General features: G+C 25.9%; 1 protein-coding gene across 2 annotated transcripts; it reads right to left on the reverse strand.

Annotated features, from left to right (window-relative positions):
- Positions 1-8,221: 8,221 nt before the first annotated feature.
- LOC113369922 (protein takeout-like) lies at positions 8,222-15,109 on the reverse strand. 2 transcript variants are annotated; one of them, XM_026610544.1, is made up of 6 exons: positions 15,055-15,109; positions 12,041-12,247; positions 9,814-10,057; positions 9,055-9,188; positions 8,546-8,695; positions 8,222-8,478 (listed from the first exon to the last, which is right to left on the reverse strand). In XM_026610544.1, exons 2-6 carry the CDS (start codon positions 12,111-12,113, stop codon positions 8,324-8,326), a joined length of 756 nt encoding a protein of 251 aa, XP_026466329.1. In that variant the 5' UTR covers positions 12,114-12,247; positions 15,055-15,109; the 3' UTR covers positions 8,222-8,323. The 2 variants fall into 2 exon arrangements, with proteins under 2 accessions (XP_026466329.1, XP_026466328.1); XM_026610543.1 differs by having other exon boundaries at positions 15,045-15,106.
- Between the last annotated feature and the right edge of the window lie 3,229 nt (positions 15,110-18,338).

Consider the following 18,338-nt stretch of genomic DNA (forward strand, 5'->3'; position numbering starts at 1 on the left):
AAACTTATTACTATCAATTATTTCATTTTCATTCTGGATATAACTGCTCCACCGTATACCGATCCACTATTTTGTTAGAAATTTTAATAAACAGTTTTGATAAAGCCTTTTCAATCAATGGTGCGATTTCTTGACTTAAAATTTCGAAGTTTGAATTTATCGTTTGATTGATAATATTACCTAAAAAAAAGTAATGAATTTTATAATTTTTATATTAAAAAATAGTTGATTGTTTAACAAAAATCGACAAACCTAAAGTCTTGTCTCCGCCGAACAAATTTTTGAGATCAATTTTACCTTTTCCTATTTTAATTTTAATGTTCATTTTATCTATACCCAGCATGTTTCTACCATCTTTTTGGAATGTTTTGCCAATCATAACAGCTTTTCCAGTGCAATTATCTAAACAAGATCACATATTTTCAATATCAGATTACTCAACATTTAAATGATTAATTTAATAAAATTGATTATATTACCAAAACTTGCAACGAATGGCCCATTGCCTCTGATAGGTAATAATAAAATATTACCATTAACTCCATAGTTGCCAGTTGCTTCTATATGAGGTAAATATACTTCAAAATGAAAGGTCAGAGTATCGAAATCGCCCCTGAAATAAAATTGAAATTATATAAAATTATTTGTATACAATATATTCAAATTAACAGGTTAATCACCACAATAGTAACAGAAAAAAATCACATTGACTTTGATAACTTTTTTGTCAAATGAAATTAAAAATTTTTGGTAAATGATACCACTTAGAAGAAGTGTCTTTCTCTCGGGTTGTAGATAAACCATTATTGCAAAATTTCTTGCCAATTGGAGCACAATAAAAAAAATTCAGACCCAAAACGCTCCATTGGCTGAAGTAATTGGTAAAACGAATTTTATCAAATGTCGGTTAATAACAAAATTTAATAACAATTCTAGTCGCCAAAGGTATTTCAAATTTTTTAATGAAAAATTGTTAGCGTAATAAATATTAAATATAAGGCATACGTGATGGTTCAAAAGAGCCTTATATATTTTGGTCAACATTCAACTTCTGGTTCCCCCTACCTTAGACTATTTTTACCCCTCGTACCTAATTTTAGTAAGTTCAAAGTTAGAAGCTCCATGTGCTTTTATGTTTGTCGCTGAAATTCTTATTCCAACGGCAGAGCTGCCAGCAAAATCTCCAATTAGTAAGTCTCCTACATCAAGGGGCTCCAGAGAAGGAACGTCGCGCGAAGGATCTCCATTTACAAAGATCGGTTTCAAGGCATCTATCGATCGCTTCAGACATCCTGAGAAGTCCTTGTCATGTCTGGAACATACCTTCAGATACGGAGCTGTAAAAGGATAGCTCAGTCAGTGTTTGAGATTACTAGATGTAAATTACTATGATCTAGAGGGGAGGAAAAAGGAATCCTTAACAGCAATGGAAGTAAAATAGAACTTGGATTGGGTTGCTTGAAAAAATCATAAAGTATAAACAGATAGAAAGTAGTACAAAATGGTTATTAGTATAATGAGTGCATTGGAACATTTCTTCAGATATGGAGCTGGAAAATAATGGGAGAGGGTTGCAAATTATTTTGATCTGCCAACAAGAAAAATGGAAAACGAATGGATTTCAACAAGAAAAGCAAAAATGTATATCGCATTTTAAGACACGATGGTTATAATGCAGGATCAATGAAAAATGAGGAAGTAATTGCGTAGATATTAAAGTAAATGTGGATTATACCAAATAATGGGAAAACTATCTAAAGGTGGTCCATGACCTGAATTAAACTATATCGCAATTCTCATGGACTTGCTGAACTAATTTAAATAAATGATTTTAAATATTTAATTATTTTGAGTAATCTGATTACACAGATATATGTATGGGTTATATTCACTATATAAAAGAGCAGTGTCTAAGAAGAACTTCACTTAAATCCAGTTAGATAATTCTAAAATATAATAAAGTAATTTAGTCTTAAATATGTCATCGTATTGTCTTAAATTTGAGTATAATTTTTTTGTGTAATTTTATATCTATATTCTATATAGATATAAGTTTTGGTTTACAATTAAAAAAAAATCATTCGAGAAAAATCCCAAAAGTTTCCAGACACCTTCAAATTTAGTAGAGTAAAATAGTATTGCTTTATTTGTATTATATATATATATATATATATAACTATATATATATATATATATATATATATATATATATATCTAAATGCAGATTGTCTGAAAATGAAACTCTACTCCAACCCAGTTACATTATAGCAAAAAAAAGAATAATTTTGCCTAAAATGTCATCATATTATTTAAATTAGAGTATAGTTGGTTTATGTAATTTTATATCTATAATTACTAAATCAAATTATTAGTTTTGATTTCCAAATAAAAAATGAATCCACAAGCAAATCCAAAAATGTGTCCAAAATTGCGTTTAAATTGTATGATATTTATGATTATACATATATCTAAATACAGATTGTCTGAAAAAAACTCCCCTCCAATCCTGTTAGATATAGCAAAAAATAAAAAAAATTATAATTTCCAAAATCCAAAAATGTTTCCAGAAACGCGTTTAAATTTTTATAAGAGTAAGATAGTATTGCTCTATTTGTATGATTTTTATGACTATAAATCTAAATACAGTTTGTCTGAAAAAATTGATATATTCATTTAAGTAACTAATACAATTTTCACAAATTATTTCAGAAATCAAAAGTGTGATGTTTCTACACTCCAACGAGTCGCTTATGTTTCCTATAAAATCCTCTATTTTCTAAATTTTCAATTTAATATTATAATTTTTGATTTATTAGTTATAATTTAGCTGCTAAAATCATCTTATAATATTGGTTTGCAATATGTTAAAAGGCTTTGAAAAAAAAAACTAAGTAGAGCAAATGCACTTTTTGTGGAGTCTTTTTTACTGAATTATTTATCAAATTTTAGTATACTTGTAGAATTGATTCTTTCATAATAATGATTTGAGTTTTTTTCTGTAAAGTATCATGTCGAAATTGGTATTTATTGGACGAATGTCAAATGATCATGTCATACGATGATCTTCTGGTTGATGGATCTTTGTTAACTTTGAACTTTACCTATATTACATATATGTATAAATATATATATATATATATATATATATATATATATTTTGTATGATTCTGAATTTGATGTTGACATATGTATTAACAAAGTCTAATAATCGGGCATAACATCAATAAAAAACATGAATTTCTTTCAAAAATTTTATTTTAAATCCATACGTTTCGGCTTCAACCAGTCTACGAATAACACACTATTCATTTGTGATTTTTTCAAATCAGTATTTTATGAAAATATTGTGTAATTTCAAGTTAATGTTTATAATACATAGTGTAGTGCATTACCATATCCTAATACCATGGATTATTAAAATTTTCCAATTTAACACTAAGATCAACTAATTTTTCCACTGAATGAAGGCTAGGATTATAGCCGAAACGTATGGATTTAAAATAAATTTTTGAAAGAAATTCATGTTTTTTATTGATGTTATGCCCGATTATTAGACTTTGTTAATATATATATATATATATATATATATATATATATATATATAATTCAACTTATATCCATATTTATTTAGGTAATACCAAATAACCAGGTCAACATCTTCATATAAATCCAAATTTTGGCAGTACGTAAGTTTTGGTGATAAATCTATGACACCTGTAAAAAATCTATAGAAACATTAAATTATTTGTTCTATATATTTATTACAATTTGTATCATGTTATTGGCGCTATGTTATATAATTTTTATAATATCGAACAATTCTTCTAGATTTTTCTAGCATTTATGATTCAATGAAACTGGTATCATTAACATTAAATTTCCTCATTAGAATTGCTGCATAATAAGAAACATTATATTATTATATATATTATTAACATATTCGGTTCAAGGTCATCTTGGTGATCTTCCTTGCAGTATATCTAGTTCTTCTTAATAAATTATTCAACATTTGCAATAATTTATTATTACCGGTATTATTTTATTGATAGTTCAATCAAACAATATATTATGCATGTGGAATATGTTATCAGTATTTGTTGCACTTTAATGCAATATGTCATTTGGTGCATTAAATTGAATCCATATAAGAATTTTGAAAATAAGAACACTTATTCTTTCTGATGTATTAGAGGTATATACATGAACATCGTATGGTGAGAGTTAAGTTTATATCAATACGGATTTACAAATTCAAATTAAAAAAATAAAAATAATTACAACTCACCTAATTCTTCTCCACAAACTAAATCCCAGATTATCGTCATCGATAACACCAAGATCACAATAATGTTCGTGATGCCCATATCGGTGATAAATGGCGCGTGATTTGAATTAATTTTTCTTCTGATGAATGGGTTTCGCCCTTGGCCGCAATGCTTGTAAAACATATAAATAAACAACTTTATCATTATTTGAGGTTCTATTGTTACTTTCTTCATGTGCTAAAATCTTTATAAAATTCTGAGATAAGAGACTCTAGTGGACCGATAAGCAAAGTTAATCTAACACTAACACTTCAATAAGGAGTACAAAACATGACATGTTTTGAACAAAAATTCGTAGCGTTTTTGTTATTAATTAAACTGTTAAATAATCATTCACATCAATATATACGCATCAAAAGTAATTTGTATCAATAAAGACACAATTTTTAAAAATTGAAATAACTAATTATTTTAAAATCAATATTAAAATTAAAACTGAACCAAATTTTATCTAAGAGGAGTAAGAAAATATAAAAAATATACAATAGAAAATATAAATATACAACACATTAAATATAAAGCATACCGAGACATTTGAAGTAAAATGATCTAATATAAACATTTCATTTATATAAAAGGATATTTATTTAATTTATATCAAAATACTATACTATAAAACTAACATAAGACTGTTCATTGTATCAAATTATAAATATCAGTATTGAAATTTTAATTTATAATAAAGCATTTCACTTTTGCAATTATTAAAATGATTCAAGGATTAAATTTAATTCAATTATTCGTTTTGCAGCTTGGTTACTTAATAATTAGTAATTACAAAATGTTTTATCAAAACAAAACAATTATTTCCTGATTTACCAAGAACCTTACCGGAATGACATTAGAGGTTAACAGTTATAAAATAAAATGTTTATTGAAATAAATATCAAAACTTTATCATAATAATAATTGTTCCTATATGAAATAAATTTTCTATTTTCCTGCATTTATACTTTTTTATAATTCTATCCCCATGCGTGTGGATAAAGATTAAAATTTTCCAGCTCTTGCATATAATTTGTTTAGAGTATATATTTCATAATTTTCTTCATATTATGTCAATATAAATACAGCAAACTATATTTATTGTGGCCTAAGTTGAACATCGGAATTCGAATGTACGTACATTGGCATTTATCATAGCGTGGCTAGTACAATTATGCAGAACAATTTTTTACTCTACATTTCGTTCCGTAAATATTTATGTTTATAAAGTGCACTGATCAAATGCACTTAAATGAAAACTGCGTATAAAATTAATATAATTAAATGATACTATTAGGTAATGCACAGTAATAATAATATTTTATGCAATTTAAATTATTTTGTTTCCTGGGATTAATGCAATATTATAAATTAGTTCATGATATAAAACCTTTCTAGGTTTAAGTGCTATTTTAAAGAATAGTTGCAAAGACTCCCAAATAATCAGTAAATTTCACTTGATCAGTAAAAATTGAGATGTAGCACTTCTGAAATTTAGCCCATCGTTTCCAAATGATGTGAATTTTATAATTAAAACATTTTATGTAGGCTAATATAATTTTAAAATATTTGCTAACACCAATCAATCACCAATCGTCATCATTATACAAAGTAAAATATCAAAAAACAATAATTACAAAGAACCCAAGATTTTACCAAAAACTGATCTGCACTATTACCTACTGATCTCTATAATAATATTCAAATTTAATAACTTCCCGAAAAGGTATGTTTTCTTTACAAAATCCAAATTGCTTATTTTATAGTTTCTCTATATTTTAAGTCATTCTGATCTTTTGACAGCTAATTTAAATAGATGTCTCAGAATGAAAACAAAACTAATTTTAATAGAGCCCTCGAACGGTTTTTAAATTGGTTTCGTTTTTTTTTGTGCAGAAACGTGAACAAAATTTTGCACTTTTCTATAATTTAAAGAAACGGCTGAGCTGATCGTCTTGCAAATAAATTTATAAGTCTACTTATCGAGTTTTAACAAAAGGCTTTTAAATGGGTAATATCGGTGCAGCCGTTTTTGATAAAAATTCGACAAAAAGTCAAATTTTAGCACACATACTTCTACTTTTTTTAATTTTGTCAAAAGATTCAGAATGACCTGAAACATGGCATTAACTATGAAATTGGCAATTTGAATTTTCTGGAGAAAACTTACTTTTTTGGGAATTTACTATATCTGAAATAAAAATTTAAGCCAAAAGTACTATTGATATAAAATTGTAACCTTTAAATGACTTGAACATGCATATGCATATATAAAAGAAAAAGCATATTTCAATGTCCAATTTCCATGCTAAAATTGATATTCAATGGAAATAGTGTATATAGCTTGAGATTTTGACTTGCAACCATGAGGTTGCCACCATGTGGTTTTCTAGGACTTGCACTAGAAAGCTCTTAACTTCAACTATATGAATAAAAATTTCAACACTAATTAAAATACACCGATTTATTATACTAATTTACATTAAGATTCATCTAATCAACCATTAAATACAGGTGCATACAATTTTCTTCTATGCCGGCCTAACAACTATAATATTAGGACCATCAATTGGCCATCTGATATCTTCATTTTTATAATAATCCAAACAATTACTAGATATAACATTCACAATTACAATTCCAATTGTTAAAATATATTAAATTAAAGTAAATAAAATATATTCCTATCTGATATATACCTATCAGAGTAGATCCTTCTTTACCTCACCTTCAGGCGCATCAACCTGGTCCAACTATGTAATATAAATAATTTCAATAATTCACATAATTTTACTAAAACTTCTATTTTATTTCAATTCCTTAGTATTGTTTATTACCGATACATCACAACTACTCGACTTACGGATAAACATTTCAGTCGATTATTTATAAGAGAATGTGTAAACCAGAAATGTGTCCTTCCACCTGCGTTCCTACCATAGGTGTACTAGTTGGCTAGTCGCTATTATTTTTCAATCGACTCGATTTCTGATAAGGAATCTGCAGATCATATTTATCTTAGGATATTTGAATTGAAAATTAAGTTTTTGCTCAGTCAGACACGACTAAATTGACCGAATCTTGTCTTGTTTTCGTTTTGTATCACACTAATATTTTGGCAAATACCAAATATGATGCAAATTTTTCAACGTAAGTTGATTAATTTTAAAAATTAGTTTTCAAAACTATAAGAATTTTGCACTAAAATTATTGAAGTTTTTAGTAAATAGTCGGTAATAATAATACATTTTCGTTTCCATAGTCATTTTAAATATTTGCAAAACTTTAAATTTGCATTTTAATAATAATTTCTTAGCTTATTGCTCATAGTGTATTATATTAACCACCACAAACTGCCTATTAATTTTTTTTATAAACATTAATCAGTTGTTTTATAAAGGTCCATTTTTTGTTCAAAAACTGAACAAGTTCTATTACTCTACATAGATCATAGATCATTTGGAGTTAAATATTAGAAAAATTACTTAATTGACTCAATATCAATTACAAAAAAATATTTTTTACTCCATTTTTATTAATAACATGATCCTTGTTTTTATGATTGCATTTCTATATATTTCTCAAATCGTACGAGAAAAATATAAATAAATATTATATTTTTGTCTCCTACATAAAAACAATTGCATAAAAATAAAATTTTAAAAATTTCACTGTGAGTTATTCACACATATTTTGGAATTTCTGTGATTCTTCAAATATAATAAAATATTTATAATTTTGAATGTATTCATTCTATATTTATTTGTGAAAATGCATCGTTTATGCATTTTCGAACAATTAAATTATTTTTCATTGTAATTTCATAAATTCTCGATTCTGCTCTTAAATTCTTCTTCCTGGTTTGGATAAGGTTTTTTTAATAATAAAACAAAATCTCCAATTTTTCTCCTTTTTTAAATATTTTTATTTTTTATAAAATTAAACCAATAAACTTATTTCATAAATAATAATTTTCTGTTTTCTTAAAAATACTGTTACATTTGTTCCGATCATTATTCATCTGGGTATAATTGTTCGGTTGTGTATGGTTCCACAATTTGGTTCGAGATTTTCAGGATCAATTTAGACAGAGCTTTTTCGATTAATGGAATTATGTCTTTACTCAGTACTTCAAAGTTTGTGTTAATCGTATGATTAATTATATCACCTGTAATATAAATAATAATTGATTTGTTATGGAATCTTTTCTTATAGTTTTAAATATTTGTTATTACCTAAAGCTTTATCACCACCGAATAAATTCTTCAAATGCAAGCGACCTTTTCCAACTTTGATCTTGATATTTAAATCGGTGAATTTAATATGTTTTTGGCCATCTTTTTCGACAATTTCTCCTTGCATTACAGCTTTTCCTACACTATCAGCTAGAAATAAATATTTTATATTATAAAAATTGATTTTGGCAATTAAAACTGAAACAGTCTAGAAATAACAACATATAACCGAAATTAATTACGAAAATATATTTGTATGTGAATATTTTTATGACCTATTTTTCAACCAAAAATAAATAATAAGAAATCAATTCAATATTAGCACCAAACTGTTTGTTCAGACTTTTTAAATGAACTTCAGTCCTAAAAAAATTAAATATTGGCACTGCTATCTTATCTTATATTTTAGTAATTAATTTTACCTATACACTGGTAACTAATTTAATATTTTAATATATTTGTTAGGTTTTTTTTTTACGAAACTGTACAAATTATCGATTAGTACTTACTGAAATTTCCAGTAAATGGTCCACTACCCTTAATAGGTAATAATAATACATTTCCATCTACAGCATATTTTCCTGTAGTCTCAAGACGAGGTAGTAATACTTCAAAGTAAAATTCTAGTTTATCAAGATCTCCGCTAAAAATAAATAAAAAAATTACATTATGCTAACACCTATAGATAGATAGAACCAAATTATTAGTTGATTTCATTGCCATACTTTATACTATCAATAGAAATAATCATAATTCCGTAACTCAAAAGAGGCTAAATTACAAATTCATAGTTTTTTTGTAGACTATTCATACCCATATATACTTTGATTTCTTTTGTGAACTAAAGTACTTTATTTTAAAGTTAGTTATTTAACAAAATACTGAATAAATAAATAATTACATATATTATTGAATGAATAAATAGCTCAATTACATTTGTTATTATATAATTGAAAACTAGAAAAAATAATTTAAAATTTTTGCCTTATACATAGTACTCGTAGCATCCATTTCTCTTTAATATAGATGGTAATGTAAAATAGTAGAATGTCATTATTTTAATTTTTTTTTTAAGTTTTATGAGTTAAATAGCTCCACTGACGATTGAATGCACACAATCTTTTAGAAAAAAAAAACTCTAGACAAGCAAATATCAATTTTTTGAGTAATAAAGAACACTCCTGACGAACAAATTCAAATATTTTTTTAAAAACTTAAATTTTAATTGAATACTGGAATTAAGCATAATATTTTATACAGTCCTTTACCTTATTTTATCAATACGGAAATTGGAGGCGCCCTTAGCCATGATTTCCGTAGCAGAAATCCGTAGACCTCCGTTGCTACGACCGTAGTCGCCCACCAGCAAATCTCCCACCTCGAGGGGTTCCAATGATGGTATATTTCGAGCTTTGTCTCCTTCGAGGAATATTGGTCGGAGACCCTCGATGGCGCGTTTAACACATTGAGCTATATCGCCCTCTTTTCTTGTACAGACCTTGAGATACGGGGCTAGAAAAATAAATAAATAAATCATTTAGACATTTTAATAATGGACATTTTCGAATTTCCTTGCTCTCGAGAGCTCAAATGGTTCCAAATTGATAAGAAACAATTCTCTGAAAGTTTTAGCTCTTAATATTGTCTTTTAGATAGAGCGCGATTCAATCAAAAATTTGTATGGAAATAGCATGAAAAAAATTTCAAAAATTTTGCAGAGCGTCGAATTTTCAATAAAAATGACACAAATTTTCACTTCTAATTCATTTGTCGCTAAGTTATACCTAAATTTTTTTTTTAATTTCCGATTTTTTTCCATGCTATACGAAGTTCGATTGAATTTCGCACTATCTAAGAGTTAATATTAAGAGCTAAAACTCAGAGAATTGTTTTTAATCAATTTGGAACCATTTAAGCCTTTGGGAGCAAGGAAATTCAAAAATGTCTTCATTAAGGTCTACCCTAATATATATACAAATATATATATATATATATATATATATATATATATATATTATATATATATATAGACAAAATATTCATGTTTTCAAATTTTACATAATAAAATTTTTTGATGTTTAATAACTTGCACCTTTAATAACTTGGTTTGCTGAATGATGAGCTAGCAGAATAGCTCGAAACGTATTAAAAAGATTTATATTTACGTTCTGGTTTTTATTTTTCGATTTGGCTGCAAAACTTATCATATGTATATATATAATATATATATATATATATATATTTATATATAAGTATAGAAAAGTATTATATTTGGAAAAAAAGTTCCATTTTAAAATTATAAATTTGCAGCATATTTACAACCATTTCAAGACTTTCTTTTTATTACTCACTACCAGTTCTTACCTTATTAAATTAATTTAATTATGTTTGAATTATATAAAGTACAACTGATAAAATATAGTTTGTGGTATGAGAATAAACTTAAAAATATGTACATTTGAATTTAGCGTTAATTTAACAAAAGTTAAAAAAAAATATTATACGAGAATAAATATCATATGTTAGATTAATTTATTATTAAATTTAAATTGAATATCGTTACTTTTATATTGATTTTTTTTACATTTTTATATCTACATTAGTAGAAGTTCCTTATTATCATGATAATAAAAAAAAACAATTTCACTTAGTTTATTTCTGATGTAATACATAATTATATAAGTTTAGGAGCTGAGATTTAGATTTAATGAGATTAAGCTTTTGTAATAAAATCATAAATTTAAGTTAAATTTATATTGAAGAATTTATCACACCTATCGTTAAAAAAATCAACTACTGCATTTGTAAGGAGTCCATTACTACATTAGTACTTGCATATAAATTACCAACGTGCTCAGATTGTATGATGCAACTGATACTATAAGTTTTATATACAAATTAAATGCATTATTCAAATGCAAATTACTCTAATTTATATTTTATCGCAAACGCATAAATCAATTACAAGAAAATTGCCATTGGGAAAAATACTGGCAGAAATATATACTGCGTTTTGTAAATCTTCTAATTATAGTTATAATTATTATTAAAATATTCATAAATAAATATTTTCTATGCATGGATATTTAAACTTGAAAATGAATAATAATTGTTGCTTCTAACAAACGTGGTTTTTTCTAATAATAATTAAGACAAAGGTAAAAATCTGATGAAAAAAATTAATATTTCATGAAGTTCAAGTGGTCAAGATCAGCCATGATACTTGTGAAGAAAACTGGTTTAATTGCATTTTAAATAGATGTAATTTAAAAAAAAATAAAAATTAACAATTTGTCAAATAAATAAAGAAAGTACTCGATGGAGGTACTACTTCTTGTGAATAAAAAGCGAAAGAAGTAGGACCATAAATGACTATTTTTAGGTAGATTTTTAATAGTAAGTTAGTAGGTAGTTTTATTTTCAGGTACGGTTTTCAATCAAATTTCTTTTACCATTTTGATTTATTATATCGATTTGATTCAAGTATCTACTTACGCAATTCTTCGGCTTGAATAATACTGAAAAACGTCACAAACGTTAAAATCACTACAATATTCGTGATCGCCATAACGATGTTGTTTCTGGATGTGTCTGGAAGTCAAAGTGCGTGATTTGAATTTTTGTTGCGATTTTGGTTCTGTATCCTTAGATAAAATCTGCGCCCTTGACCGTAATGCCAAATTCAAGATGATAAAGGACAAACTGAAATAATAAATAATATTAATAATAAATTTTCTAAAATAGTATTCCTATAACTAATATAGTCAACGTTTCGAGCCTTGGTTCGACTTATCTTCAACATGTTTTTTGTTGGAGGTAAGTTGGAGGTAAGTTGGTGGTAAATTTTTTTTGTCAATTTATCGTTTTGTTTTTTTTTATTGTTTGTCTATGTTTCTTATACATTTAGTTGTTTCATATTTGAATTGTATTTGTATTAATTGAACCGCCAAAATGTCGAATTTGAAAGAAACCAATTAGAGTAGATCATTTATTACAATGTACAGTGGGTGTATGATTTGATTTTGGGTTCCTGTAGTTTTAATTTTTTTAATTTTCCGTATTATTTGTTTATGTATTATTTTGTTGTCTTCTACATGGTCTTTTACCATTTAATTTTAATCAATTAATGATAATTTTATCATTAAATTTACAACTTTTTTTTATAAATAAACATATTTTACGCTCTCAATATTTTATTCTCTTACTAAAAAATATCGCACGCGGCTTGAAAATATCAAACAACAAACAAACCATGAACAAAATTAATAATTCAATAGATGCACCCGAAAACTAGTATTTGCACAAAAAATATAAATGAGTAGAGTGATTTATGTAGTATTCGTATGTGTAAATTCGATTTTGTTGAATGGATTTTGCACTTGGTTTTTTCAGAGACTTTATTAATAATGAATACATTTTTTATGGCTTTGCTAAATATTATGATAAATTTGCTAATGTTAAAAAAACGCAATATGGTGTGAAATAATTTTTGTTTTATCAAATTTACTTTATAAGCAAATTTTATTTTTGTACATTCTGGTTGAAGTTGACTTTGAATTGTTCATCATTAACGATTTTTGTTTAAATATTATATTTTCAAAATTAACTTTGCAATTATAGAGCTAATATAGAGTACTATATAATAATTTATTTATATTAGCTTAAATGTGCTGTTTTGATATTCAGATCATATATAGTATAATCAAAGTTGAGAAAAAGCCGGCATGAATTTTAATTAAAACGTTATACAATTATAAACAACGCGTTTATTTCTATCGTACCTAATTTTAAATTAAATTTAATCAAATTCAAAATAATTTTTATGATTCGTAAAATATAACACAATTTACTAGTTTAACTTTAAAATAAAATAAATTTGGTTTGTGTCACTGTAGGAATTTTTTTTATAGTAGATACATTTTTAAGTTTATTTTAATTAATTACCAATTTATAGGCAAATTAGTGACCAAAAATTTAAAAAAATTATCTCGGTTTGCCGATAATAAAAAATGTTTATAACAAATAATTAATTTAAATTCAATATAAAAAGTGCCAAAACCTTCGAAGATATATACAATTACTATACAATTTTTTTCTACAGTGATAAAAACATATTTATTCAAGCAAATTTTGCTATATTTTACAAATTATAAAAATTATTTTAAATTTGATTAAATTTAATTTAAAATTAGGTATGATATAAATAAACACGTTGTTTACAATTGTATAACGTTTTAATTAAAATTCATAATTTTTTTTCTATAGTGTTAAAAGTTTTAAGACCAAATTTATTTCAAGATACTTATTACAGTGTACAACATAGTTCTCATTTTTCAAATATTTTTTGATATTGCTTTTTCAAATTTCGAGTGCAGATTTTTGTTATACCGTCATTAACAAAATACATCAATCCCTATACAAAAAACTGAAATCATTTCAATTAAATAGTAATAATCATTTATTGATATTTATATATTGAATATTTGTCCAAAATATTTTTAATAAAAATTCATCTATAGCACCTGAAATTATGAATGGACGAATGCCAATTGTTGGCAAAAGTGTTGAAAACAGCAACAATATTTTAGCAAATTTATAACTTGAATATCTTATGATAAATATTATTTAGGAACAAATATGATAAATTACAAAATGCATTTACTCCCAATATAGTAAATTAATATAAATTAAATTCTAACGACAAACTCTTTCAATAGATATACCAATGCATTAAAGTCACTTTAAATAAATATCAATAATTACATATTTATAATTACGATTAAATTATAATTATTAAATATGTATTGATTAAATTTTGAAACATTTAAAAAAAAAAATTCTACGTCTTTTAATCTTACAAAGAAATGATGAAATCAATAGGTCGAAGATAGAAGTTCTTTTTGTCAAATTTTTAACTTCTTCAAAATAAGACAAAATATCCTAGTCAACAATACAAAAATTTTGATAAACAAATGCAATGCAAATTTTGGAACAATTCAAAAAAAAATTTTTCTACATTTTTTAAACTTACAAAAGAATGATGGTAGGTGGAAGGTCGAAGTGTTTTTTGTCAAATTTTTAACATTTTCAAAATATGTCGAAATACCCTGATCAACAATACAAAATTTTTCACAAACAGATGCAAATATCCCTAGTTAATAAATATTTATTATATCAAATATTAAACTTTTTTTTCAATGAAATTTCTAGTACAACTGTTGAACTTATGAATGGATCACCGCCAATAGTTGACATAAGCACTAAAACAAGTCAAAGTGTATTTTAGCAAACTTTTAAAGATACTATTGATGAAAATAAGGTGATTTATCTAGGCCAACTATATTCAATATGCATTTATACATGTTTGTCTGTATTACCCAAATACCTCGCCTAATTTCGCGCAGTTTCAAAACAATATTCGCGAGAGAACTCTGTTGTTTGCACTAGTAATTTTCATCTAATTTCTTGCATAAAACTTAGAATATTTATTAGAACTCACGTTCACTTACGATGTAAGTCGAAATTATCACTTCTAGAGCACTTGACATCCAGATAAACAATGACAGGCTGGAAAGAATCGCGGTTTACTTATATGAGAAGGATGCGTGGCTGATGTGTCACCTTGTCCTTGGTTGGACTCGGACTCATCCACCACTTGTTTGTGGATTTGTACGAGTACATGATGTACATGATCGTATTCTACAGCTGGTTATTATCTCGTCTTTTCGAATTATGTAAATCATTAAGAAAATTGTGACTTTGTACTTCTATGTCTCAAGTTCAGGACATGATTTAGTGCCGTAATTAATTTTATAGCGACAGGAGGAAGTAAATAAATACACGCAGTCTGATATGTGTTGGATACCAGAACACGTGGAAATTGAATTATGACACTTATTGGATGAAAAATATTGATTACATAAAATTTTTATAGTGGCATGAATACTTTTGCACTTTTGCCAAATTTGTACCTTTTTATGGCATAGGTACAACATTTTTCTCAATATTTCTCTATAGTTTCATCCCGCGTTGCCGGATCAATTTGACATCAAGAAGTATTAAAAATATATCCATAAAAAATGGTTTTGCATCAAGTTAGACATATTGTCAACATTAAATAAATTCTAATAATAAAAATATAAAATATCAATAAACATACCCTTGTTAGGTTACCTTCTAGGAAAGTATTTTAAAAGAGCAATATCATTGCAAATCATGTTCAGATTGCTGTTTAAAAATAAGAATTACTTATGCCAAGATTCTTCGTTGAGATAATCCTTTCCAATCTTGAGTCCAAAATTCAAACAGGATAAAATTCCAACATAAATTTCGGATTGTTTTCCAAGATTTTTTTAGTCTTAAATGTTTTTGAATATTCAAAAAATGTGCATGAATGTAAAGTTGCGTAGGTCTATCTATTTCTTTATAAAAGTGCACAATACTTTGTTTAATATAACTTACAATTTATACTTATTATAAAGATGATTGTTAATCTCAAGTTATAATCAGTAAATTTTTTGAACAACAACAATGGTAAAAGATAACTACAAAATTTGCGTTCATTCGGCACCTTTTATTTTATTTGTACTTTGATTTGGGCTGTTTATTTTAGTTCATTTATTATTTTTACAATTAAGGGACTACTCGAAAGATTTGTATAAATAAATAAATTTTATCCCTCATCGATATCTCGCACGTAATTATTTGTCATATGCATTTATGGTATATGTCTCCTCCTAATAGAGGCATCTGACCCCAGCCATATATTCTGGTTTCTAATCCTTGTGGATCTAACACTCACTATGCAAATCTAATTAGCAATATATCAAGTGCTGAATTAAGATCTAATGGATTTTCTCGAATTAATGTATCACCAATAGAATTCTCGTTATATCTACGCGGAATGCGTAGAGACGGTTCAGGAGATTTTGTCCTCTAAGCCGATGTTCTTTAAACTATATGGAGATTAAAGGAAAACCTCGACAAAATTAAGTATATGGTCTTAAAGATATTTACATTTTTTATATAATAGAAAAAATATGATAGGTATGCTGTAGTTAATATTGAAAATTTAAAATTTCTAACTGAATCTTTGACATTTAACTTCACGGTAGAGAGGGTTCTTTTTACCAGACGATCAGAAGGTCAGTTTACTATGGATAAATATCCAAAAATTTTATTATCGCCAAGTCTAAAAATTAAATATGCTTTCTTCACTCTTGATTTGATATTATGCTTTATAGTGATTAAAAAATCTTCTATAACATGAGTTATTTTTACCATATGATTTTGTTTAATTAAACAAGAATATAGAACTTGAAATTAAATTTGCGTCAGTAACATAATGATTATTTATCACGCTTGAATGACTATTAAAGGAATTAAATTGCATGCAAATACATGTTGAATATTATAACAACTTATTTAATAAGTAAATAATTTAAGATTTTCTTCATTATTAGTGTAAGATGTAAATTAATCGCGTGTCCTATATAATTCTAATTTTATATATTTATCTTTTTATTTATGTGTTTGTCAATTTATATTAATTTTTATATATTAAAACACGGTGCCATTCACCAATTATTAATGAGAAAACTTTTGACCATCCGAATATTTAAATATTATCAAATCTATGAACTGAATTACAGAAGAATAATTATAGATGAATAATTGAAAATGTCGTTTGTCTTCACTTGAAGTATTTTTCATATTTATCTCAAATTTTTCTCAATACTTACAAATAGACATTAAATAACTGATATCTTGTGAACTTTTAATCATAATAATAAATTTAAAAAATATTATAAATAGTTTATAAATAATCTCATAAATATTGCTACTCATGATATGATTTTTTAGCATTATTCTAAGCGTTGAGGTAATTATTTGTGATTAAATATAATTAAAACAAATTCATTCAATTTTCACATCAATGTTTATAAATAAAATTTCCGTGATCTCATTTGCAATAAAAAAATATTTCATCATACTTTGATAATAAATAAAACATAAACGTACAATTTATTGTATAATTAAAATAATAAATAGGTAAAATCATAGCTTTCTGCGCAACTTTTGCAGTTCTTGGTGTAAATAACCATAGTTGATGTTATTTTGACCGGTCACCTGTACTTTTGAAGTCTCCAACCGGTTTTCTGTAATTGCGTGTGATGTACTTTATATAACGACTTTTGTATTAAAATCATGTAATTAATTAATCCATATAGTTTTCTTGTTACCGCAAATCATCTGAAAACAACAAACAGGTTATATTATATTTTATTGCGTTTGTGCATTCGGCCGCAGCTATTTTTAATAACTGCTAAGTCATCTAGTACTCTTGTTTTAAATTTTAAAGACATTTATTGTTAGAAATTGTTTATAACTCGGTTTGGTGTAAACAAGTTGTGAATAAAAAAAAATGGAAAAATTTTCTGGTAGTTTTTTCTCATCATAACAACACAAGGGCCATTCAGGCAATTTGCACCTTGATAATGATGAGTGTTTTCATCCCGGACGTGTAATGGACGTACGTTGTAAAAAGTTTATAATAAATGAAATTGTTAGTTATGAATGAGGATTATTATGTTATTACTAGATGACACAACAGACGTTGTCCTATACTAATGTCTACAATTTTTTAATACAATATACTAATATTTACCATTTACCTAAAAATAATAATTATTGTTTTTTTTAAATTACTCTTCAGGCCAAAATGCATGTACATTTATAATATGAGCGGTGTTAAATGTAGAACTGCTTTAAACAATAACATGTCGTTTTTTTT

The sequence above is a fragment of the Ctenocephalides felis genome, unplaced genomic scaffold, assembly GCF_003426905.1.
Source record: "Ctenocephalides felis isolate EL2017-DRISC unplaced genomic scaffold, ASM342690v1 CF-g0.4_SCAFFOLD_01492, whole genome shotgun sequence".
NCBI lineage: Eukaryota > Metazoa > Arthropoda > Insecta > Siphonaptera > Pulicidae > Ctenocephalides > Ctenocephalides felis.